Source organism: Pimephales promelas, chromosome 21 (assembly GCF_988280905.1).
Source record: "Pimephales promelas chromosome 21, fPimPro1.hap1.1, whole genome shotgun sequence".
Lineage (NCBI taxonomy): Eukaryota > Metazoa > Chordata > Actinopteri > Cypriniformes > Leuciscidae > Pimephales > Pimephales promelas.
In genome coordinates, this window is record NC_142789.1 from 16,061,300 (window position 1) to 16,088,219 (window position 26,920).

The window sequence follows — 26,920 nt, forward strand, 5'->3', positions numbered from 1 at the left end:
GGACTGAGAGATCTGTGAGCTATAGATCTCTGGGGTTGTGATGTGAGGTGACTGCAAGGTAATTCTAATTCCTGAAAATGTGTTTCGCTAATAACATCTAACATCCTGGTAACTGGATATTCGGCGCAAGCATTAACCCTTTAAACAACCCGACATACCCAGAAAACAAAAACAAAGGGAAATGTTTATAATAAATAATAAATTAAATGATATTAATAAAAATAAATAATAAATTCAAATGTTCCAAAAAATGTATAATGTGCTTCTACTAAATATTTAAACTAATAAGTATCTATATCTAGGGCTACTAGGATTTATTGTTTTATTTATTCCATTATATCAGGTGAAATTGGTGTATTGTTTTAAACTGCAGTTATTTTGTTTACCTGAAAGGTAGGCTACAGAAGGTTTAGTTAAATAAATAAATAATCCAACAGTCAAAATGTGCTTTACCAAATGGCTGAGAGGCCTGCTAAAGTGTTAACTAAACAAAATGCTGTTCCAACGTAAAACAAAAACTGAGATTTAATAAGACAGATTAATAGATTTTATTTTAATTATAACATAAAAATCATCACCTAAACAACACATTTATGTGGCCTTGACAACCGTGTGAGAATGAGTTTCAGAGTGAAAGAAGACTTGTTAAAATCTAACATAAAAAATAATAATAACAATGAAATGAAAAGAGGCTACAGGTCATTGAGGTTGAAATTAAACATGTGTATCTGGTGTCATTTTACATTTGTCGACTGTAAAAATCTAGCTCTCATCTCCATTCTCTCCCGCTCCTCTGATTAGACGCTTGTTCCCTCGTTTCCCTGTAGGGCCCCTTGGCTTGGTGAAGGCTTGTTTCAGAGCATGCTGCATCGGGTACACCTCTTCATACAGGAAATCCTCCGTCAGCCCCTCTCCACTATCAATCTCCATCTACACATGACACATAAATATATTAACTGAAATGTGCATGAATATATGCATTTGATTAGATTTGATTTGATTAATACTTCTATTCAGCAAGTATGCATTCAACTGAGAGCACAAAAGACATTTATACAAAAGATATGTTGCAAATAAATGCTGTTCTTTTGAACTTTATTGATCAAAGAATCCTGAAAATGATGTATCATGGGTTAAAATATTAAGCAGCAAAACCGTAGCTGATAATAATAACAAATGTTTCAATAGTTTGTATTTTTTTTAGCATATATTCACTAATGTAGGTTTTACTTTTAAAATGTATCGTAGCCAACAACATAAACATAAGCGCTCACATTAACTGTTTTTAAGAATTTAAAAGTAACATTTTCTAAGCTTTTAAAAATTTACTGATGAAAGGATAAAGTGGAGTGTTTCTCATTAATGAAATCGTGAGCTTAGAATTATAAGGTTCTATCTCCACTTTTGGTTGAAATTGAGTTTGACATAATCTGATCCATTAGGTGTTTATTAATGCCTGTGTGGTGTTATTTTTGTAAAAAAAAAAAAAAAAAGAAAGATTAATAGATAAAGCTATAATAGAAGATTATACTACATAACAGTTTTGCCAGCTGGGATGAAAAAACTTTGATGCTCAATATCTCAGAACTACCCTAAACGGAGATAGAACCTTATAATTCTAAGCTCATGAAATCTCAAGCACAAACTGTGCAAAGTAACCTGTTAACCACAGGCACATCATGTTCTCACTTTGAAAGTCATACCATGTTCACTTGAAACCAATATCCTGAAACGTGGTAATGGATATTGTTAAACTGTCAATTCAGCCATATTCAGCTCATTATATTCTTACTTGATTATAGATGGATCATTGAATATGGATGAATAACCACAGTTGCGGCCAATTGCAATTTCGTAATAAAAGTTAAGATGGATGGATGGATGGATGGATGGATGGATGGATGGATGGATGGATGGATGGATGGATGGATGGATGGATGGATGGATGGATGGATGGATGGATGGATGGATGGATGGATGGATGGATGGATGGATGGATGGATGGATGGATGGATGGATGGATGGATGGATGGATGGATGGATGGATGGATGGATGGATGGATGGATGGATGGATGGATGGATGGATGGATGGATGGATGGATGGATGGATGGATGGATAGATAGATAGATAGATAGATAGATAGATAGATAGATAGATAGATAGATAGATAGATAGATAGATAGATAGATAGATAGATAGATAGATAGATAGATAGATAGATAGATAGATAGATAGATAGATAGATAGATACCTTTTTGGCGATCTCTATGTGATAGTCTCTCTCTACCTCATCGAGCAGTCGATTCTTACAGCTGGAGTAAAGCATCCTTTCTTTGATGCTACAACTATACCCGGGCATGGAGTAGATGAAAACTGGTCCACATATTCAAGCACAAACATGACATTAGCTTTGTAGAATCATTACTAATCATAAGAAGCCAACTCAGCTTATTGTGAAATTGTCAGAAAAAAAGGTTGAATTAATAACTTGACACTAACCTACAGCTTCCAGTGCCTGTCCTTGATGGTTGTGTTTGTACAGGAAGAAGTGGTATCGTGGGGCATCAGTGGGGATTCTGCTTGGCAGCTCTTTGGTCTCTGTAGGACTAGTGTGGACCAGCTCAATTGTCTCTCGTTCGGTGTCCAGTCTCTTAAAGATGATATAAAAAAAAGTGCTTTGTGATGGGCTTATGAAGATGATATAAAGTGCAGGCTCAATATTCTTTGTAGTAAAGAAAATAATGAACACAACTATTTAAAAGTTTTATTTATTAATTTTTTAAAGAAATTAATTTCACTTAGCAAGGATGCATTAAATTGATCAAATGTTGCAGTTTTTATAATGTTACAAGTTTTCTCTGTTCTTTTTGTACCAAAGGATCATGAAAAACTGTTTTCAACATTAATAATCATAAGAAATGTTTCTTGAGCTCAAAATAAGCATATTAAAATGAAAAACTGAAGAAATAGCAGCTGAAAATTCAGCTTTGACACCACAGGAATAAATTACATTTTAAAATATATTAAAACAGAAAACCACTTTTTTAGATTGTAATAATATTTTAAAATATTACTGTATTTTTGGTCAAATAAAAGCAGCCTTGTTGAGCATAACATTTTAAAAAATCTTACCGAACCCCTCACCGAACCGAACTTTTCAATGCTATATAAGCTTAATGCATTATGCACCTAATTTTGAATTTAGGTGTATTGTTTACTAATTTATTCGAAAATGTAATATTATGCAGAGAATCCTGTTTTTAAAATCTGCAAAATAAACAGCCTATTCAATGCCAGCATTATGAAAAAGCAATCCATTGCAGAATGCATTATGTGCTTATACAGTGTAACCTCCACTGTTAGAAGTATAAACTGACCTAAAGGATTATTAGGAACACCATACTAATTCTGTGGTTGACCCCCTTTCGCCTTCAGAACTGCCTTAATTCTACGTGGCATTGATTCAACAAGGTGCTGAAAGCATTCTTTAGACATGTTGGCCCAAATTGATAGGATAGCATCTTGCAGTTGATGGAGATTTGTGGGATGCACATCCAGGGCACGAGACTCCCATTCCACCACATCCCAAAGATGCTCTATTGGGTTGAGATCTGGCGACTGTGGGGGGCATTTTAGTACAGTGAACTCATTGTCTTGTTCAAGAAACTTGAATTTGAAATAATTCAAGCTTTGTGGCCTAAAGTGTGCCAAGAAAACATCGCCCACACCATTACATCACCACCATCAGCCTGCACAGTGGTAAGAAGCCATGATGGATCCATGTTCTCATTCTGTTTACGCCAAATTCTGACTCTACCATCTGAATGTCTCAACAGAAATCGAGACTCATCAGACCAGACAACATTTTTCTAGTCTTCAACTGTCCAATTTTGGTGAGCTCTTGCAAATTGTAGCCTCTTTTTCCTATTTGTGGTGGATATGAGTGGTACCCAAGCGGCAACATTCTAATCTGAAAAATGAAGCCAACCCGGAAGTGCGAAAAACTGCAATACATTGAAAATCCACTAGAGGCCAGTCCCAAAAGGGAGCAAATGTCCACATACCCCAAGTTAAAATGTCCGTTTTCACAGCATAAATTCGTGTTTTTACAGTTTGGTCCCATAGACTTTTATTGTAATCTTCAATATGTTCCGCGTGCCTGACAACTGTGAGGGGGGTGATTTTTTTTCTAACTCGTTAGTTTAGATATAAAATGTATGACAAATAAGGGCAGTTAACTTTGATTGACAGCTGATAACGGGCTGCGCCAAGTGGAATTTGACGTCTCGGCCATGATCTTCACAAATGCTTTGCTGCATACCTCAGTTGTAACGAGTGGTTATTTCAGTCAAAGTTGCTCTTCTATCAGCTTGAATCAGTCGGCCCATTCTCCTTTGACCTCTAGCAACAACAAGGCATTTTCGCCCACAGGACTGCTGCTTACTGGATGTTTTTCCATTCTTTGTAAACCCTAGAAATGGTTGTGTGTGAAAATCCCAGTAACTGAGCAGATTGTGAAATACTCAGACCGGCCCGTCTGACACCAACAACCATGCCACGCTCAAATTAGCTTAAATCCCCTTTCTTTCTAATTCCGACATTCAGTTTGGAGTTCAGGAGATTGTCTTGACCAGGACCACACCCCTAAATGCATTGAAGCAACTGCCATGTGATTGGTTGATTAGATAATTGCATTAATGAGAAATTGAACAGGTGTTCCTAATAATCCAGGTGAGTGTACAAGTGGCAGTCTAAACATTTTGCTTTTAAACCTACATACGTGTGTAATAAATACATGTGTGTATAGTGTATGTGTGTGGGACTTACTAGTTGAATGTAATTAATGCGTTTGTGTTTAAGTTGCTGTAAAGCATGTTTAGCCTCCTCTTGCAATGGGAACGCCAAACCCTGTAAAGTCGGATTTTTACACTCCACGCTGATCTAAGACACACACACACACACACACATGCTATTATTTATAAAAATAGTTTATATTTTTACTCTGTAACATCAATATTTCTAATAATATTTTAATGATTAGAGAGCTGAGTCTACCTTTGCTTGTCCACTAACAGTGGCTACTCGTCTTCGTTCATCCTAAATAGAAAAGTATAAAAGTTTAGTGTAAATCCACTTAGTAGTACAAACTTGAAAACAAAATGAATCACAGGACACTTACCCGTGCCACTCTGTCCTGTTAGGTGCATTGTTAAGCAATACATTAATTTATTAGACAGTAAAGTCAGACAAACAGATATTCAGTTTTGGTATGCTGCGATTTACACATTTCGGGCCTTCCTCACCTCAGTTATTTTAATCTGATGGAGTTGTTGCTCAGCAGTGGTGAGGGGGGCCGGGATGGAGGAGGAGGACAGATGTCGTAGATAACCTTGGAAACAGATGTCTTCCTGCAGTTCACAACAGTAAACAGTTCATCATATTCTCTCACTTTTGCTCAGGTGAGTGAGCAAAGGTGAGTAGGTTTACTGTTGTAAACCCAGTAAAAAAAGAAAAATCACAATTTGATCACTAATAAAATCGAAACTCTTAAATAAAGTCTCCAAGAGGTTTATTTTCTTAATGTGAAGAACATTTTAAGATTCTAAACGTTTTCCACTGTAAAGAACCATTTGTGGCATGTTAAAGGTTCTTCATGGAGCCATATCAAATTATTAGATCATATTAAATCATTTGTTTCACATAACTCTTATAGTTCTATTCTGATTTGTCAGTAGTGACATTCAGGCATCACATAATGATGAACTCTCTGGTTTACTTGATTTTGATTTGTCAATTTTAGGTATGATTTTTGCATTCCCAAAAGGAAATTTACGACCGTGATAGCATTTCCAAGGGAAAACACAGATAGATTGATTGGAAATGGAATTAAAAAATTAGAAGGATTCAGTCAATAAACCGTCACTCCCTCAGCTGTTGTAGTAGAAGCACCCTTGATTACTAGTTTATAGATAATACAGGTAAAATTATCAAATAAAATCATGCCAAGCAAACCCGTCTACACACCTGGACTGTTCCGAACAGTTCATCATTTATGTGACTTCCCCCGAACTCTTTCTTCAGTGTGGCTCTGGTAGCAGCATACACCATCTTTAACCTCACCTGTGTGGTGTAGAATGAACGGTGTCACTCAGAAGGGTAATTCACAGTATTTTAAACCCGAGGGGCATAGAGTGAGATGGTGAGAGCTTGTGCACACATTTCACTTTATCATGTGTTTTCTACTTACTGGTGACTGGTCTGGCGACCAGGAGATAAACAGCCACTCATATCCCAGCTGGTTCAGTGAGTCGAGGCGGAAAAGGATATAGCAGGGTTCTAGGCCGTCCAGCATGGGCAGGACACATGCGTCATAGTCCTGATCCCAGCTCTGAGAAACCTCTCTGCACCCTCCCAACACCAGCTGCTCTGAAACACACACAGACAGATACACACACATACACACCTTGACTACTTGCAGTAGCCCCAGATAAATGCACTGACTATCAGTCTGGGTCCAAAAACAGCATGGTGCCACTGTTATCACACACTGCATGTATAACATTCCACAGTCCAATTTATCTTCGCCTTTTACTTGACATTATTTTGGGTCAGCAAGTGACTAAAATATATTTGTTAAGCTGTTACTCTTAAAAATGTGTGTGTGTGTATGTATACACACACAAACACACACACACACACACACACATATATATATATATATATATATAGCCTATATATATAGCCTATATACTGTATATACTGTACATACTGTATATGTTTTTTGCAGTATACGAAAAACATCAAAACTAGTGCCATTTATTATAAAAGAAAGATATGAAAGCACACGTTTTAAACAAAACATCTCACAAATGTTGTTTAGTTTTAAATGATAAAACAATCTGTGATGAACACGTGTTTGTGTAATCATGAGTTGTGAAAAAGACTTACACTTAAGTGTGATTCCTAAAAAGAGTACTTATTATTACTGATATAATATGCTTTAAAAGAATTAACTGAATGTATGTTTCCGGACACTTAATTGCATGTTAAAATGACAATGGAATTAAAACTGAAAACTTTCTATCTGAAATGAAAATTCTTGTTTTGTTTTATTATGGAATATTGTCATATTTATTGTAAATGATTCATCATTATTTTTTTAATTCAGGTGCCGTAATATTAAATCAAAATAACTTTCCCTCCCACTTGCACTTTTCTCTAATGATGTGTTTACTGGTCCGAAGGCACTGTCACTCACATTTGATCGACCAATAGCAAACTACAACCATCCAAAGATCCAATCAATTCCCGATTAACACAATAAAATCCCGCCCTACATTTTTTCTTGTTTGAGAATTCGTTTCAATAAGATAACCGTCACAATAGGAAAGAAAAGACAAGTGCAACTTCTGTTTCTTGCCAATTTTCACTGCATTTTAATAAATAAAAAATGCAATTATCTGAACTTCAGACTTTTTGACCCTCTTAAGTAGGACTAAGTAAGTACATCTTTATTGATCTGGTTTCACAGTTGTGCTTAAAGGGATACTCTACTTTTTTTTGGAAATAGGATCATTTTACAACTAGGATCATTCGAAACAATTCAGCGGATTTTCTGATATTTAGAAGACTATCAGTAACCAGACAGTTTCTGGTCTCATTGACTTCCATATAGTAGGATGAAAAATATACTATGGAAGTCAATGAGACCAGAAACTGTCTGGTTACTGATATTCTTCCAAATATCAGAAAATCTGCTGAATGGATTAGAAAACAGTAAAATGTTTAACTCTGAGCGAGTTGTAAAATGAGCCTATTTCCCAAAAAAGTGGAGTATCCCTTTAAATTAAGCCAGGATTAGACCATAAGAAGTTTTCATAAATGTGCCTCAGAAAAAAAAAAAAAAAAAAACATTATTGGTGTTAATCTTAAGACAAAACAATGACACTGACATGTTTTAAAATATACCAGTGCAAGTCACTTTCAGTTAAAACAGCTCAAACATATATTTTAGTCTGGGAAGCCTAATCTGTATAACCAGGGGTTAATGTAACTTCCTAATGACTTCTATTGTCTCATTAAGTTGCAATGTAGAACATGTAAAATATATAAACTTTAAAGAGTAATTTCAACCTTTTATTTTTCACAAGGGTATTAACTTCATTGATTCATCCACTAAAATTACCTTGCAAAAAAGGTCTAGCATAATTTGTTGCTTGTAGATGGTTTTGATATTTTATCTAATGCAATGACATTCATAAATTAAAAATAAAAGCTCAAACCAAAACCCTCCTCATTGTATTTAAATAGAAGTTCTCACAAACAAATGCTCCTACTCACCGCTCCTTATTACAATCTTCATCACTCTGACAGCTCCTCTTCTCGCCTTCACGAGGAACTCTCTCAAGTCTGGAGATGCTGGTTTCAGCAGAGAGGTATGACAATACAGCATGGAAAATACAAAGTGGTTAAAACTGAGAGTTATTATAATACTGACAACGAAAATGAAAATCATATTTTATAAATTCTTACATACGACTGGAGGACTTTTAAAAAAAGAAAATTGACTGAAACAAAGGAAATGTTACACTGCTTCCACACTGTGTGGCCTGTGCCTCATTCTTGGCCTCACCATGGCAACGGGGCATCAGGACTCATAAATGATGTAGGTGCAGGTGAGATGGATGAGGAGCGGCGCTTCCGCCCGTAAGCTTAAATTACCTCCCATCATCATTCACATAAAACACAGTCTAATATGATCACTCCAATATAATTACATACCACTAAATGACTATACCCTGTAACCAAATGTCTGTTTGCTAAAACCAAGAGTTAGGCAATTTAAAGTTTTGTTTTTTAATAGGTAATTCAATTCCCTTTGCCTTCAAATGTGTACATTTGCACATAGACTCCAAGGAAATCTGAGAAAGGTTAACGCAAGGTTTTGATGCACTAGACTATTGTTTTATCTAGAGCTTTTACAGGTGTCATTCCAAACATCTTCTTTGTTCATATTGCACTTCTAACTAAAAATTACAGATTAATGCTTCCCAATCACTAAAAGGAGAAGAGTAATAAAATATAAAGTGGTTTTACTCGAATATTATAAATCCATTTGGGCTGCGGGGCATTGAAATAAAGATTTGCTTGTGCTTACCATGGATACCAGTCTGATGCGACATCCCAAGTCCCGGTGATGCTCCAGCTCAGTCCGAATTCCTGTTGAAACTCCCACGTTGTCCTCCTATTGTCTTCAGTGGCACTGCTATCTGTGCCCAGCAGTGTGGTCCAACTCACTTCCGTATAATGACATCAACGCCCCTTAAGCATCTTACCTGGGGAATCCTGTTTGAAACTCGATCTGCGGAACTGAGGACGATGTGTAGCCTAATATTACACCTGTCAGGGGATGGGTTCCAGCACACCACCCATCTAGTATTATTCACCCATCACCGGTGGCCCTAATGGGGTATAAAGTGGATGACAACATCTGTTACCTGTGATGAGCTGCATTATAATGCTGTAGGTTTGCTCTCGTGTGAAATAAAATGTATTGTAAGTGAGAGTCTGGACATTATCTATCTGTCTCGCTCTTCTACAAGCAGTTATGCAACGCTCCATTTGTGAAAAGAAATGGCACATTATCACTCACACTCATCAAGGACCTGATAGGAGCATATAAACCAGCGGCCTGTGGGAGCTCAAATTCCACAGGGCTGACATGAGATACCGTGCAGGCGGCTGCTGACCCCCAACCAGCAGGACAGGCTGTTCATTTAGACGACCTAACCAGCTACCCGAAAGCCATTTCAGATGGTAAAGCACCTCTGCCAGTCTTTGTGATTTTACATGAGGTTTATGAGATTTGATTGAAGGAAAAGGTATTAAGTCTTTAAAAAGTTTTTCAGGGGGTGGGTTTCTTTTGTCTGGGCATCTAACGGACAAAAAGGCTTCAATCTGATAATACTTATGTGTATAAAGACAGAAAGAGAGAGAACATACCTGTGAGTTTGCTAGTGTTGGCTTCATGTTTAATTCACTCAGCTGTGAGCACAAACCCAGCCATTATTCATTATTCAATGCAGCCCTCCCTCCAAAGATGCTCTGCACACATAGATTCTCTTTCTTCTTCACACACCACATGCTTTTTATTTCAAAATTAACTACAGACTGGTTTTTATGCATTGCTAAATAATATTTAGAAGGAATTTGTCCTGTTTTTCATCTCAGCTCTTTTTTTTTTTAGCATATAACGCATAATGACAAACTAAAAGATAGCCAATAGGCTACTGTTTATATTATGATAGGCTGCATTTTGCAATTATTTACTGACAATTAGTGCTGAAAAACACATTCAGAACCAGTTCCATGTTTTTATTACTCGTATGAGTGGTTATTTTTGGTGAATTAGAAAATCAGTGTAGTCTGATTCTTGAAATGAATGACTCCTATGATCCAATTTTTGTGAATCAAAACATTTTGTGAGTAAAATATAGCCTATAAGTCAATAGCTTTGTTAGTTTGGTATTTTTAAGTAATATAATTTATTTTGCCCAATAACTTTTATTTTATACTGTACTAATGTAGCCTACATGTAGGCTAATCCACCACTCTAATGCTTTTTTTCCTTGGGGTGAATCGAAATTGGACAAATGGCTCAGAAGCATACTTTGTCGTTTGCAGAGGGTTTAAATATTTATTTAATGCAGTTACAAATTGATCTGAGGGAAGATTCATGAATTGAATATGGCAAACAGCACCAACCTATTTTTTTTTTTCTTATTGAATCGAAATCTTATCTAGAACAAATGACTCTTTTGAGGATCTTATTTTTAATGGATCAACCAGTATAATTAGATTCCGGAACGAATTACTGAGCTGATTTCAGTGAATCAAAAACATTTGAAACACCTCTGACTATAGCGACTTTTATTTTGAACTGTTGTGCATTGCTTCTTCTTGCTCATGTGTTACGTATGTGTTTATTGTTCACTTGATTACTCGGCTTTAGCTGTCATTCTCGAATTTTTAATCGGATGTATACAGCAATGAATTATGTAAGATCTCAGGGCGCGGGTTTTTAGAAAGAGAGTTACTTTTGAACTGCTGATCTGTGAAAATGCGACACGCACGTGAGGTGACATATACGATGCTCAAGAGAGCGTACGCCACAGCTTCAAAGACCGAGACCCTCGCTTCTAGCCGGAAAACCGGACTGAAAGCAGCAGATATCGCGAGCAGACTCCGGAGTGAACAAGAAAAACGGATAGATAACAAAAATGAGGTTGGCTTCGTTGTTTATGCATGTATTTTCTGTTTAGACTAAAGTGAGTTTCTGTGTCCAACCATTTAGGTTCCGTCTTTTTTCGTTCCACTCCAAAGGTTCCGGTGTCACCTCTACAGAACAGAGTGAATGAACTCAAACAGTTCTCTCAACAACTGCAGACTATTCACCCTAGTGTCCTCGCAAAAGCTCTTTACAGGAGCATGCTTTATGAAGACCAACACATAATCGCCATAAATAAACCATATGGTGTGCCTTTGCATAGTGAGTATTTGACTTTTTTTTATAATGTACTATATTATGTTTCATTGTTATTTATTGAAAACATTTTTATTATTTTGTAATGTTATTTTATATATTGATGGGATTTTATGGCATTAGATAATATTCAATTTTAATTTTATGCACAATTTAATTTAGCTCTATATAAAAATACAAGTATGAAAAAAAAACATTTCATATCAGCTAATGCAGTGTTGAAGACGTATAATCCTTAATTTGCCTGCTCAATTCTTATAGATGTAAGTGGAATCAGAAACAGCATTTCAGAGTGTCTGCCTTTGCTGGCCAAGATAACTGATGGCATGCAGGCAGGATCACCATTGCACTTTTGCCACAGTCTGGAAAAGGAATATACTGGAGTTTTGATCCTGGCTAAAACAGAGGAAGCAGCAGAACATGTACAAACGCTCATTAGATCACACAAAGTGGAAAGGACATTCTTGTAAGTTAAACTTTAAAACCTTTTTGCTGTTGTTGCTTGTCTTAGTTGAATGCAATTTAGAATAATAGTTTTCTGAAAGGCTAATTTGATAGTAAGGCAGTGTAGCATCTCATCAACTTCTAGTGCAACATTTTTTCCTTATTTTCAATTGTTTCCCATGTCCCATGTAACCTAAACATATTATTTTGTTCAGGGCAGTCACTGTAGGTGTGCCTGTTCCATCCGAGGGAGTGATTGACATTCCCATTATAGAGAAGGAGGTCATGGGACCACAGCCGCATTTTAAGGTAATATAACATTGTATTAATAAAAACAATTTCCTATTGTAACCTGTTTTTAAAGACTGCTTAAAAAACAAATTTGATTTATTACAGTCCAGAAGTAATATAAGATTTTTTTTAAAAAATCTGTATTGTGACGGAGTAGTGAAAAAATATTAAAATGTAGGGTGGGGCTTGGTTCTATCCATTGGATGATGATTGGAGGGAGGCAGATGTGAATGTGAGCTTGCAGCCAATCGAGGGCTTGAGCAGCACTGGTTCCGGAAGTATTTTTCCATATATTGTTTTCCATAGGCATTTTTTAAAGTATTTGTTAAAGTGTTATAACCAGTTACGAAGTGAATCACAAAATTACAAAGTTTTATATGAAGCAAAAAAGTATTTGAAAACCAGACAAAGGTACATATATAGGTATTATAAAGAATAGTATCTTAATTATTGTGAAGTATAATGTTTATTCTGCTCAGATGGGTCTGAGCCCATTGTTTAAAGTGAACGAGGAGGGAGATGGACTGACCAGGGTGAGAGCTCATCGGCAGGCAGAAAGTGCAGTCACACGGTATCGGGTTCTGGACAGCACCAGTGGCTGCAGCTTGGTGGAACTGCAGCCCGTCACAGGTACTGACCGACCATGACGTGTGAAAGCATATCCGACTCGGAACGTTATTCTGAATTATTATTTTTTTTATTTATTTAAATGAAGAAATGTAAGCATATGATGACTAGAACCTCTTTTAATGTTTGTTTTAGGTGTAAAAAACCAACTTCGAGTGCACATGGCTCTTGCTTTGACCTGCCCCATTCTCGGAGACCATAAATATGCTCACTGGGAAAAACTAGCACCCCAGGTATGATACATATAACAATGTTAGAGCAAGTGTTGTAGCACTACTTCCTTGAATGATAATCAAATCTGCTCTACCATTCAACAGTTTGTGGTCGGTAAGATTTTTTTAATGTTTTTGAAAGAAGTCTCACCAAGGCTGCATTTATTTGATTAAAAAACAGTGAAAAATTTTTAAATAACTGTTCATATATATAAAATATTTAAAATTTAATTTCTTCCTGTCATTGCAAATCTGAATTCATCACCCACCCATTACTCCAGTCTTAAATGTCACATGATCTTTCAGAAATCATTCTGATATGCCGATTTGCTGCTTAAGAAATATTTCCTATTATTTTCAATGTTGTCAACAGTTGTGCTGCTCAATATTTTTGTGGAAACCGCAATACATTTTTTCAGGATTCTTTGATGAATAAAAATTTCGAAAAAAGAGCATTTTTTTTAAATAGAATTTTTTGTAACATTATTTATTAATGCCTTTACTGTCTTTTTTGAGTAATTTAAAGGAATAGTTGTTCACAACCTGTACCATTTTTTTCTTCAGTTGAACACAAAAGCTATTTTGAAGAATGTCACTAACCAAACCGTTTGACTTCCATAGTATTTTTATAGTATGGAAGTCAATGGAGTCTAGCAACAGTTTGATTACCTATATTCTTCAAATGATTTGATTTTATTAAACACAACAAAGAAACTCATACAGGTTTAGAACAACTTGAGGGTGAGTAAATGATACATTTTTAAGCGAACTATTTTACTTTTAACTATCCCTTACAAAAAAATCTTACTGACCCCAAACTTTTGAACGGTAGTGTATTTCCAGATTAAAAAGCATTTAAACCACATATATTTTAATTAACAGTTGCATAATCCAAGCTTGTTGGCACACAACCACAGTGGGCCACAACCATGTTAAATCATGGGCCAGCTTTTACAAGAGTATTATGAACATAGTGAGTGTTGTGTTAAAGGTCCCCTGACATGAAATTTTCACTTTCTGAGGTTTTTTAACATTATTATGAGTTCCCCTAGCCTGTATATGGTCCCCCAGTGGCTAGAAATTTTGTTATCTTTCTCTGCCTTTGAGAAAATGAAAGCTCAGACGGGCTGATCTTGAATCTACTCCTTATGACGTCATACGGAAGAGTTTTGTATGGTCCAAACATTTCACCGACGACTGTTTCCTCAACTTGGGCCAATACAGAGCTGGCCTCGATGAACGTCTTAAAATAAACCGATCAAGCAACGATTTCTGATGTGTAGTCAAGACAGTGACTAAAATATCAACTTCACATCATTTCTTTTAGTAGGATGAAAATATTCATTTTTAAATTGTGAACAAATGATATAGAAAGCGATCAAAGAACAATCTTTCCACTTTCAACAGACTGCCATCTGCTTGCTCAATGCTCATCACGGCAACATTTTATGTGATGGGAATAGATCGAAATACTTAAAACTTCTCACGATTCGTTAATCTCGATAGCTGTAAAAGTAAAATAGCTATAATAGCTGTAGTAAAAGTTTTTGAGAGTTTCACGTGTAATATGTAGCTATTTCATACGCAAGCATGTCAGCAAATCAAAGCAGTGGCCGGTTACACTGACTGAATCCCACAGCAGACACCCCCTTCAAATAGAGCGTTCAAATCAGAGGCTAAAATCAGGCTAGGAAAAATGCCTTTTATTTCTAAATTATGACTATTTTTGATCTAAAAAAACATACCAACATTTATAAGGGCAACCCAGGAAACATTATAAAATAATCAAATAACCCCATGTCAGGGGACCATTAATAATGAATAATCAAGAGGTGGTGTAGTGTTTTCTTGAGACATGACTCATTGTTAAATTTGAAGACTTACCACATGTGGGTCTCATATTTCGGATTACAGAAGCTGCCAGAGGTCATACTGCGACGGCTGGGCCTGGTCCAGAGTAAAACACGATATCTCCCACTTCACCTGCACTCCCGAAGGATCGTTCTGCCACGGGTCAAAGGTCACGGCGACATTACAGTGTCCTGCCCCCTTCCTAAATACTTCACCAATTCCTTGAAGAGACTACAGATCCCACTACCAGAAAAAGAATGAAGTGAATCACACAGCTATTAACTACTTTTGAAAAGTTGCATTGGATTTTCCTTTGTAGAAAAGGTCATGTACAAACCGGATATTTTGTTGTTGTTTTGGTTTCAGATTCAGACTTTGTAATAAAAGATCATTGGAAAAGATTTATGGAGAAAAATGACATCTTTGCCCAACCTGTTAGACTTGAGTAAATAATGAATGACTGCACAAACTAGAGGTCCATCTAAATCTACCATCTGCCAATATTAGATTAATTACTCCTTACATTTGTTTCACCTTCATTATCATCTCATGCTGACAAAAACACTGTTAAATTTAATCTTAAGCAAATTTTGACTACAATTTTCATAATATTCATTGTATTGATATTCATATGTAGGATTTAAAACATTGGTTCTCAACCTTTTTGACTCACATTCTCCACCACAATATTTGAAGGCCACAGGACTACATTTTATACAATAAAATGTTTTATAAATATACTAATTTCTCTAAAATTCCTTCGTCCTATATCCAAGGTTTAAGACGTCAAAGAAAAACAAACTGTTGAGAGGGTGAATTAAAATAAGAAATCTTTAGTTTTAGATGTTTTAGTTTATTTTAACTCCATTTTGGCGCTATTATAAATGATGATTTTGGAAGTTAACTAAAGCCCGCTGGTTTAAAACCACTGTTTGAAAGTAGTTTTGTGAACTAGTGCAAGTGTGAAATATGTTCTGCTTCTGTATCATGAATGTGTTTGTGTGACCGAATGGGTCAAAGACGACACATACAGATAATTCACTGTACAAAAAAGCATGTTTGAAAAGACAGGCTTCAATTCTCCAGCACCACTATAATATCAATACATATCAGGTTACCATAGATGCATGTATATATATAAAAAAAATAAAAACAGAACCAAAAAGTCTTCATGTATAATACACTCCTCAGGTACGTGAACTCTGCTACTGCAAGCTCCTGAGGGTGAACGGGGGTTGTGTTAGGCGTTACAGATTGATGAGCCAATGTTTTTAAATGTGAATTCACCTGACAATCACATAGTATATTCCAGTCCACTGCCGAAAATGACTTCAGTCTAGCCTGTGGTCTCAAAAAACCACCAGATCCTTACAGCTCAGAAATTAAACAGAGAGGACAGAGGGAAGAGGTACTATGGAGCGTAACATACATGGCAGAAAGAGAAAATGCACACATCAAGGGAAATACGTTTCAATGGTCATTAGGCGAACAAACAGAAATAGGTTCCTGTATCTAAAACAAAAAAGGCCCGTACGTATGTCCAGTTCATTGAAACCCCTCTTGGACCTCACCTTTTCCTTTTAATCATGAATGAATATAAGGAGAGGCTGCAGAGGCAACTTGATTCAGTCTCTTTGAGAAAGGAGAGGATGATGGCAGGATGGAGAGCTGGAGAAAGCCGTTTTCTCTCGTTCCATCTTGATTTCTTTCGTTGGCCCTCTTCTTCTCTCAGTGTACATTGGCCTGCGCAATGGAGATTATCTCCTGGATTTCCCGCACCATCATGATGCGTGTTAGCATGTGCTCCAGTTGCTCGCTCGTGATTGGCTGAGTGGAGTACCAAATAGGGCTGTTTGGTGCCACAACCGGCTCTGGTGTCAGGTAATACGTGTCATTACGGCCCTTGGCAGTCTGAGGGCTGATGACAGACAACAGAAAAATTAGGGAGAGGAAAATTAGGAAAGTTACATTATAATAAACATATTTGATCAAATCAATGGCTCACCATTTAAAGAGGTAAAAGTCATAGAGCTTGATAGGACAACGCAGCGGGTTCTCTGGGTCCTCAGCCTGCTCTGCGTACATGTCATCTGTCACTAGAAATAAAAAAAAAAAAGATTTATGACTTCCCACAGCTTTTGACCAATGCATTCATGACTAAATGACTTTCTATAACTTTTCCCAGTAAAGTTGTTCACAGTAAAATTACACATCACACAAACAAAAGTATTTCTAACCAATCTTTTCAATTATATTATATGCATTATCATCTCGTCAAAGGCATCAGATATCTTTCTCACTATTGTTGATACGCTATACTATCATCTATCTGCACAGCCCTAGTTTCCACAAACATTAAGCAGCACAACTGTTTAACATTGATAATAATAAGAAATGTTGCTTGATCTGCGTATCAGAATGATTTCTGAAATATAACGTGACACTGAAAACTGGAGTAATAAATAACAAATTAACATGTATTGTTAATCATGCAAGTGCTCTAACTGTGAAGTACTTTGGTAGGCCTAGGCCTTGGAAATGTGCTATACAAATAAACATGACATTGACATTGACAATCATAAGAATGTCAGCATGCAGAAAGCTGCAGTCCATAGTTTTTCCTCTTTGTCGCCATCTCTGTTCGAAATCTGCAATTGTAGTTATCCACGGAATTATCCATTTTACGTGGACTCTGCCTCGGCCTAGAAATCTAGATGCACCGTAGCAGCAGCAAATTTTATTTTGCAACCGGGGTGGTCTCCGTTGGCTTTCGAGCTGGAAAAACCCAACTCTAATCAGGCCAATCACATCGTGTATAGAATCGGCGGGTGGGCTTAACATAACGACAGTTGCGACGGTTTCCTGCTACTTGAAAATTAAGAACGGCTGCTTCTGCTGGCGAACAGTGGTCTTTCAAATCGGCTTTGGCCGCGAAAGCTCAGAACGACACTCAAGTCATTCTTAAAAAAGGAAGATGTTTTCATAGTTTTGTCGACCAGATACGGCAAAAGTTTAATATATTAACAAGCTCCGCTGGTGGGAAAACGCTCTGGTTGGTTGTAGCGCTATCCTATTGCATGCAGAGGGAATTTGAAAGACAACCAATTATCCCGCCACTAGGATTGAGCTCTGCCAATGGTGAGTTCTCAGACCCAACATCTTGATTTGTCGCTTATATCATGTCATAATATACTTTGTTTTCAAATTGTTAATATTAACAACATCAGCATTGCATGACTACTACATGTAATGTCCTTCCGATATTATCCTCGTTTTCGCATGGGTCCAGTTGCAGTCTTTTTTTTTTTTTCAATATAGCCTACCAGCTGAGACACCTTTGCGTACAGATGTGTGTTTACAGATGTGACGTAATGACACAAAGACATGCTTAAATCTCCCATGGAAATCCACCAGTACCACTGGAATTAAAAACAAGCTTACCGTTTTGAGTCGAGCTAGCAGATAGTTTTGAACACTGCCTGGTGATGTACATGCTCAAATTTGTTTTGGATCATTTTTAACCCAAAAAGGTTATGGAATGCCTCTTTCAGTTTAAAATGAATATTTATCTTGTAACATGACAATATCCAGCCTTATTTAATGGCTAACCTTTCTGTCCAACATGATGGGGACCGACTCCTTTCAGGTAGCGGATGCTGGTGCTCTTGTCTTTAGGGTTGGTGGGGTTCTTCTTGGTGTGTCTGAGCACTTTGGAGAAGGCCACTTTCAGATGCTGCTCAACTGTGGTCAAGTGGAAGTACCTATGCAGAGACAACATTTAGCCCTGAACACTCACTGCCAACATGCTGAAAGAATTGAGAATGGAAGGAGACACACTTGGTGTTGAAGTACATCAGTGTAGTAAGGAGAGTGGATGGAGAATGAGCTCCCAGCTGCTTACACTCCCATAGCATCTCCTCTGTCACATGACTTGGGATAATATAGCCTGGCAAATACAATGAAAATTAGCATACACTCCACAAGACTCCAAAGCAGATGATTTCAAATCTTCTTACCAAGAGGGTGAACACTAGGCCTCCACTCCTCGAGAATTTTGTGTAAACACTGACAAAACCGGCTGTAGTACTGATCAGAGAAGATGTCGTCTACCCTACCATTCTCAAACATGTACTAAGCGTAAACAAGAAAAGGAAATCGGCTTATTAAGATCCAACAGAATCAGTAAAAACAAAAAGGCATTACATAAGGAGAAATTCAACATACTTTCTGTATACATAAAAATACGTAGTATAGTGAATCGGGCTCAAACGGCTCCCCCTCCAGCCCACGAGACTCTTGGGTCATCAGAGAAAGAGCCAAGTTCAACTCGCCCACTGAACTTGAGACAAGATCATCCTGGAAGCGCAGTGGCTGTCGACCTGCAGAGACAGATATTAATAAACATCACTAGAGGCTTGACAAAAATAGTTCCGTTTTGGCTATGGACAAGTTTAAGGGAATGAAATTGAAGACTTGAGGGAAAAAAAAAAAAAAAAGTAAAGCAATTTTGCAACAAAAAAAATATTTTATATGTTTTAACCGTTCAAAAGTTTGGGGTTAGTTAGGTTTATTTTTCTGTTGTTGAAAAGTTTCTTATTTTGTGAAATATTACAATTTAAAATTAGATTTGGAAATATATTAAAATAAAAAATAAACGTTATTCATTAATTTAATCAATGTTGAAAACAGTTGTGCTGCTTAATATTGTGTCACATTTTTTTCAGGAAACTGATGACTAGAAAGAACAAAAGAAAAACAGCATTTATTTGATATCTTTTGTAACATGAATGTGTTTACTGTCACCTTTGGTCAATTTATTGCAGAATAAAAGTAATTAATTTCTCTTCATGTTTTCTAGTTACAGTTCTTAGCTGGATTAATTCATGAATTACACTATTCATCTTTATACATGAAAACAGCAAACAACATTTTTTACAAGTTTACTTTTTCTATACTTTAAGATATATTAGAAATTAAATAGTGACTATAAAAATTAATACATTTTAAACAGATGCGTAAACAATCTAGTGACCATGAAAACTAAAACAAATCATTAAGAAAGAACTATTAATAGAGGGTATATGCACATTATGTCACTGTCTGCCGGAGTGACTGCGGTTACACCCAGAGGCAAAAAGACTGAAAGACATCTAAAAAAGGAAAGAGTTCTGTGATTGACAGTACAAATTGATTTGACAAGAAATCTGAGGAATATTTTTACAAACTGCCAAAGGCTACAGAAAAGATAAGAAAACATATATGCTGCAATTCACAGAAAAAGCAGGACTCATGGAAACGTGGATTTGCAGTTATCATTTTGAGTCAATATTCTGAATTTAGGGGTAAAATCATACCCTTTATATTGTATTGTTATATATTGTACGGACAACTTAAAATACTGGACTATTAATCTAACATTTATACAAGTTTGGACTGCATGATTAATCGCAATTTCCATGTAATCACAATAATACCAATTTGGCTTATCAACATTTTGAAATCGAAATGGCTGTGATTATTTTTTATGCGCAGCTTGTTATTGATGTATGGCTCTGTAAACACTGTTCCATCTGAAAGCACTGTGGGTTTGAGTCACTTACAACGTGCATTTTAAAAAGCAACATGCGTCCAAACATGAGAAGGAATTATGAACCAACAAACGACAACATTTAAAAACATGCTTTTACTCCAAACTCACTTCATAACGACAGTTGAGCAATCCTTCTGTGTGGCATCTTAGACAGAAATATTTATTAGTCGTATTTAATTTCAATCTTCTGCTTATTCAGTTACAGCGATGATGCCCGATAGGGATTTCCTGGAATGATGTGCGTAGTAATTTTTCATCTGTGCGAGAGCACCTTCTGGCGCTCAGAAGGAGCAGCTTTTACTACAGATCAGCCATGCTGCGCATAAAATAAATCGCAGCCTTTGCCAAATCGCGTGCGGTTTCATTGAGAATAATTGTGAAGCCCTATTACAAATAATCACCCAGATTTAGCCATGATTCGCTCAAGACAGAAACAAACTCACGTCCAATAGGTGCCAGCTTATTTTGTTCATTCTTGTCTAGTTCAGCATTTTTGCGCTGAACCCAAAGCCTCCACACCTCCAGTCCTTCCTCAGGCTTCAGCGTGTTGGGGAGGATCAGCTCAGGAGGAGGTTCCACTTGTGGCTCCGACTCTGACTGATAAACACAGAACATCATCATTGACATTACTTTTCCAAAGAAGGTTTCTCCATTTTTCAGTACGGCTAAATGTACATCACCAAAAACTGCAAAATTACTTGAGACGGCCAGGGAGCTATGAATACTTAAGCATGCAGGATTCCTCCTAGAATGTGTTTACCTGTAGGTGGAGCTGTTGTTCCTGAGCCTCCCCATCCTGTATGTGCTGATGCTGTTGCTGCGGATCCCATATATGAAGGGCCTGCGTTGTCCCAGAGTAAGTGCCCCCTACAGTCTGCACTGCTACAGGGATGTGAATGTTTCCATTCATAAACTGCGCTGGGAACAGCGAATGTACAACTTCCTCCTGAGTGGTCAATCCCGAGCCAGACACTGGAACGGCCACTGCTCCGCCAGCCTGAGACGCACCAATTATCATCTTGTCTTTGTCTTTATCAGTATGCGAGGCCTGTACCTGCACGGTGCTGTAGGCCTCCTGAGGTATGGCAATGTGGGCCACGCCTTGCTGCTGTGGACTCGAGTACACGGGTATGGTCCAGGTCTCACCGGCTGGGCCTGTGATGGTACCGGTGGTACTGTAGAGATGAGTGCTGTCAACGGTCAGCAGATCTGGTCGAAGTGACAAGTAGCCCTGCTGTTGGCCCTGTGGGATGGCCAGTACAGTAGCCAGCTGCTGCCCTTGAGGAAGCGAGTAGGACACGACTGTCGGAACGTCCACCTTGCGTTTCTTCGCAGGCTGGAGGACAGCAGGTGAGGCTCCAGATCGTCTATCCACCTCCCTGGGGGAGCCCTGCTGCTGAGGCGGGGAAAGAGCCTCCACAGTCTGAATTTGAATCTGCTGGCCTCCGGCAACCGCTGCCACTAGCTGGGCCTGGATCTGAGAAACACACCCACGTTACAATATGAATCTAAAATGCATAACTGTAACATGTAGATCATGTTTTGGTGTGCATTACCTGTTGGTGTTGTTCCTCTGTAAGTTCTCCCTGTTGTACCAGCTGTGTTGTGGTGATTCCTTGTAGCTGCTGATGGGTGGGAGACGCCACCTGAAGCACCTGACCCTGCTCACCCTGGATCTGCACCTGCCAATGAGGAAATGGAGAGGCATTTACAGCAGGGAACAACAAGAAGGGTGGCCCGCTGGCCAGGAGTAAGATGTTTTTCAGTGTATGTCATTGTTTTTCGGAAGAATTTGCACATTGGTGTTGTGAACGAAAAAAAAATATTTTTAAAGGAACACTCCGACTTTTTGGGACTTTAGCCTATTCACCTTACCCCCCAGAGTTAGATAAGTCCATACATACCTTTTTCATCTCCGTGCGTGCTATAAGTCTGTTTGACGCACCCACCGCTAGCCTAGCTTAGCACAAAGACTGGATGTGAATGGTTGCAGCTTTCATACTAATCCAAATGAGTGACAAAACAACGCAAACGTTTTCCTATTTACATGTTGTGGTTTGTATAGTCACAGAGTGTGCAAATATCAAGGCCATATGAGACACAGACATCTTTTGACCGTATAAATACTATATTTTCTGAAGGGGAAGCACTGCTACTTGGGCAGAGTGATAACAATCACCTGAGACGAACCGTGACGAGGAGCAGAGAGTTCGCTTCGCTCAGCGTTGGAATAAAGAGTCAGCAATTGCTAACGTTAGATAGAAAAGCAAGGTTTATCATGGGTGTTTGCTTTATTGTATGAGCTGTGACAATAAACAGGGGAGACCAGGTAATACAGTACCATGTTTCATTGATTTCCAACCAAAAACGCACCCAGATTTATAAATATCACATGAATAAATAATTATTATTACAGGAATCAATATATTTTAAATGCAATTTATTAGCTGAACCAAATGTATTCAACAGTAAATACATTTGCCTATATAATATACAGTATTGCATTACTATAGGATAGAATAAGGGGAAAGTAATAGCACAAATTGTTTTTGCACAATGAACTCACAGCCTATCGTACCCTTTTGCACGCTCAAGTTCGTTATTTCCATGGTTATTTCAAATTTAGGCTACTAGGCGCGCCGTGCGCAGGGTGCAACTTCAACGCGGTAAACGCGCTCGTTTTTTTTTTCCCAAGCGCGTCCGCACCGCATCAAGATAAAAACATATTCATACCCTAATCATATAATAGTGTCACTGACGTTACATTAGATCTGTCTAAAGGCACTGTTACAGTAGGTCATCTAAAAACATAACGGAACACTTACCTCAGCCGCAGGTGATCCACTTGTCCTGTCTGTGCTATCGATGGGATGGCCGTATCCTTCAGCACATTATGGTCCGTGTGGCAAATTCCATTTTTTCAAAATAGTCGTCCTCATTGAAATGTACCGAGCAAACATAATGTCCCTTGATAATCTTAGGTGTGTTTGGATAAATATCCAGAGTAAGTTAGCCATTTCTTCATCCAGTCAGCGTTTTTAGTTGGAATTCTGTGAAACATGGTATTACCTCCCCTGTTTACTGTCGCAGCTATTTACAATAGAGCGAAAACCCATGACTCTAAACTACGCTTTACTATTTATAAATTGCTGACTCTGTTACCCAAACACCGAGCGAACTCTCCGCTCCTTACCACGGCGTGTCTCCGGTGATGCGGTTATTACGCCGTCAAATTAGCAGTGCTTCGCCTTCAGAGAATAGTTCCCAGGTTTTATACGGTTAAAAGATGTCTGTGTCTCATTTGACTTTTTTTTTTTGTACATTATGTGACTATACAAATCACAACATGTAAATAGTAAAACGTTTGCGTTATTTTGCCACTCATTTGGATCAGTATGAAAGCTGCAACCAGTCACATCGAGTCTTTGTGCTAAGCTAGGCTAGCGGTGGGTGCGTCAAACAGACTTATAGCACGCACGGAGATGAAAAAGGTATGTATGGACTTATCTAACTCTGGGGGGTAAGGTGAATAGGCTAAAGTCCCAAAAAGTCAGAGTGTTCCTTTAATGAACACAAAACTGATTTAGTGTTCAAAAAAAACATTTCTTAATGTTAAAAACTGTTGTTGTGCTTAATTTTTAAGAATCATCATATTATTTGATGATTCTTGCAAACGAGCTTGCAAACGGTGGCTTTATTGAAGGAAACGTTGTCAACATAACTCACTGGAAATCCAAAAAACCATTCACACCGGCGACTTCAATGAAAGAGTAGGGGGTTCAAGTTCTGTCAATGGGTCTCCAACATCTGCAGTTGCCATGCTATCTTTTGACTGGCTGTAGCGAAGTTAGAGGAGGTTGACTCGCGGGACTTCAACACGTGTGTTTTTCCGCTTGGCACGCCGACTGGACGTGACATGGGGGCGTGGCAGCTTTGACGATTACATTTTTTAATTCAAAGTTTGAGATTGTGACTTAATTTCAGTCAACCCCCTTAGTCACAATAAGGGAAAAAAAAGACTATCACAACTTGAGTTTCATGCAGACTTTAGTCAAACAACCACAGTTTGCCTGTCTAATTGCCCTGTAGATAAGATGCAGAAAAGACAGTTATACCTGTACTTGGATCTGCTGTTCAGATGCTTGATGCACAGCTGCAGCCAGCTGGGGGGAGATCTGTGTAGACGTCACCTGCACCTGTGCAAAGATAAAACAGAAACGTGACTTAGTTTTTAACTTCTTATATCACAACTAAAACAAGGAAAAGTGATTCAATTCATACCGGACATGCCAGCTCCAACAATGACCCTGCCACCTCTGTGCTGTCAGTGTAGATGCAGTTGGCACCCTGCTGGTACACCATAGTGGTGGTGGTGCCAGTGGTCTGCTGACTGAACTCCTGCAGCACCTCTGGGCCTTTGGAGGCCAGCGACTCCAGAAACTCTTTCATGCGGTGCTGAGGTATAGTGCGTGCCTTTTGCCGCACATACTCGTCGAACGAGATCGCACCGCCTTCAATGGGCTCATTCATGACAGGTCAATCCACCCTGCACAGGAGCCTGCAACACAATTAAAGGGGTTTAAATGATAACAGACAAAATTTTACAAAAAAAAAAAAAAAAACACATTTATGTTTCTCATGATCTTCGAAGCACTTAAATTAAAAGCATTATCATTCTTTGGGATAACACAGCCCTATTTATTAATGATTTTTGGCATTTATGTTTACAAAGATTATTAATGAACGCATTTATTCACAGATCAAAAGCAACCATGCACATAAACATGAAAAAAGCTTATAAGTTTAAAAAAAAGTCAATACAGATAATAAATAGTAATAAGATATTTTGTATCACTGCTAGTTCTACATCGGCATACGAAGTATTCAGAACAATCTCTCCACATGATGTAGATCTAATTTAATTCTGAATAACCCACCAGCACCCAATCCAACCATAAACATGAAATCTGCATGCATCCTTGTACAGTTTAGATAGACCTGTATAAATTTAAGTTTCGTGAATAAAATATGTTTTATGCGATTTAGTAGTGAGCTCTGTGTATTAAGCATTCAGATGGAAATAGCCTTTAACCTTGCTGGACTTTGGACCCCCTCGAGCAAAATAAATTAGTTGCATTGAGGTTGTTCTCAACTCACAAACTAAATTCTGAACAATCAAATGTTACCTTTTTGAATCCGGAGACACGAGGAATAATTAAGATGTGACTGTAAACTAGCTCTGTTTATGGTCAATCGCATTCTGGACCATTCAGTCAGTGCTTTTGCCTAGAAAATATGCTAGCATCGATGCTAACTCGCTACCCTTTGTCAAATGAAACTTCGAAACTACAAAAAATGTGAAAGAACTTGAATTACGGCATCAAAATATATTTATGAAATGCTGCTATGTGACATTAGCTGTTATTCCCATAGTAAATGCGGCAACGCGCGCGCAGTTGAATGGCTAGCGTGAGCTCGCGTGCTAATCCTCCCATGCTACCTTAAATAAAAGCCAAAGCAATTTCCGCCAAAACACGCCGTTCAAAAAACAAAAACCCCACTAAAGCTCAACTAAATCTGACCGTGCACATGTGAGGTCCGTTTGCTTCGCTATATCTCGTTATTTTTGCACTTAAACACATTTGTATTTATTTAAGTGCGATTTATGTCGTGACGTGTGCTTATTCTGCTACACACATAAATGAAACGGTTAAAACCCCGCTGCGGCCGAATGCAAATATGTCCTACCGTATTGTAAAATACACAAACGCGCTGCTTGGACGGCTTGGAAGGCTGTAAATGTTATTTTTTTTAATAATGATGTTTGCGATAGTGCGGGCGGAAGTAGGCCTGCTGTGACAGCGCGAGACCCCGGGCTGTCCTGTAGCGTGAAGGCGGGGACGGAATCGCAGCTCCCCCTTCCGGCTCCACTGCTGCCGCACGCACATTCACTATGCCATGAACGCGGAGCACAGTGTTGCCAGATCATGCCGGATCGCGACTATTTAAATTTAAATGCAATGTCTTTATGAGTAATTAAAAAAAATAAAGTTTGTAGTGTTGAAGAAGAAAATCATGGAGCTGGGAGAAAATCATTCTGCTCAAATATCAACTGAGAAACAATTGAATTTGTAACACTTAACGTATAACAAAACAGAATGAACAATTTGATAATAAAAAATCATAAATAATAATTATTTAGACAACTTAAAAATACAATATTTAGCAATTCTATTTTAATTATTAAATAGAAATTGTAAAGTAATACTACAGTAATAAAGTGATTGATAAATGCATTTAATACACCTTTTCTAACAATGATGAATATATAAAAAATGTTATTAGTAATAGTAGGAGTAGT

At 37.8% G+C, this 26,920-nt stretch overlaps 3 protein-coding genes across 4 annotated transcripts; 1 reads left to right on the top strand and 2 right to left on the bottom strand.

The window, feature by feature from the left end:
- Positions 1-524: 524 nt before the first annotated feature.
- Positions 525-15,092, bottom strand: twf2b (twinfilin actin-binding protein 2b). The gene is made up of 12 exons (XM_089125314.1): positions 15,003-15,092; positions 9,160-9,463; positions 8,343-8,420; positions 6,250-6,428; positions 6,027-6,122; positions 5,306-5,410; positions 5,182-5,196; positions 5,058-5,099; positions 4,830-4,943; positions 2,502-2,652; positions 2,254-2,375; positions 525-930 (listed from the first exon to the last, which is right to left on the bottom strand). Exons 2-12 carry the CDS (start codon positions 9,182-9,184, stop codon positions 763-765), a joined length of 1,095 nt encoding a protein of 364 aa, XP_088981440.1. The 5' UTR covers positions 9,185-9,463; positions 15,003-15,092; the 3' UTR covers positions 525-762.
- Positions 10,927-16,310, top strand: rpusd4 (RNA pseudouridine synthase D4). Its single transcript, XM_039673464.2, has 7 exons — positions 10,927-11,286; positions 11,385-11,550; positions 11,806-12,010; positions 12,204-12,297; positions 12,759-12,909; positions 13,042-13,139; positions 15,033-16,310. The coding sequence occupies exons 1-7, from the start codon at positions 11,122-11,124 to the stop codon at positions 15,228-15,230; spliced, it is 1,077 nt and encodes a 358-aa protein (XP_039529398.2). The 5' UTR covers positions 10,927-11,121; the 3' UTR covers positions 15,231-16,310.
- On the bottom strand, positions 16,007-26,576 carry qrich1 (glutamine-rich 1). Of its 2 annotated transcripts, none has more exons than XM_039673459.2 (12): positions 26,308-26,576; positions 24,841-25,117; positions 24,675-24,755; positions 22,116-22,241; positions 21,320-22,036; positions 21,003-21,156; positions 19,194-19,348; positions 18,986-19,100; positions 18,807-18,915; positions 18,579-18,730; positions 16,975-17,065; positions 16,007-16,887 (listed from the first exon to the last, which is right to left on the bottom strand). In XM_039673459.2, the coding sequence occupies exons 2-12, from the start codon at positions 25,087-25,089 to the stop codon at positions 16,698-16,700; spliced, it is 2,139 nt and encodes a 712-aa protein (XP_039529393.1). In that variant the 5' UTR covers positions 25,090-25,117; positions 26,308-26,576; the 3' UTR covers positions 16,007-16,697. The 2 variants fall into 2 exon arrangements, with proteins under 2 accessions (XP_039529393.1, XP_088981439.1); XM_089125313.1 differs by having other exon boundaries at positions 25,746-26,520.
- Positions 26,577-26,920: the final 344 nt, after the last annotated feature.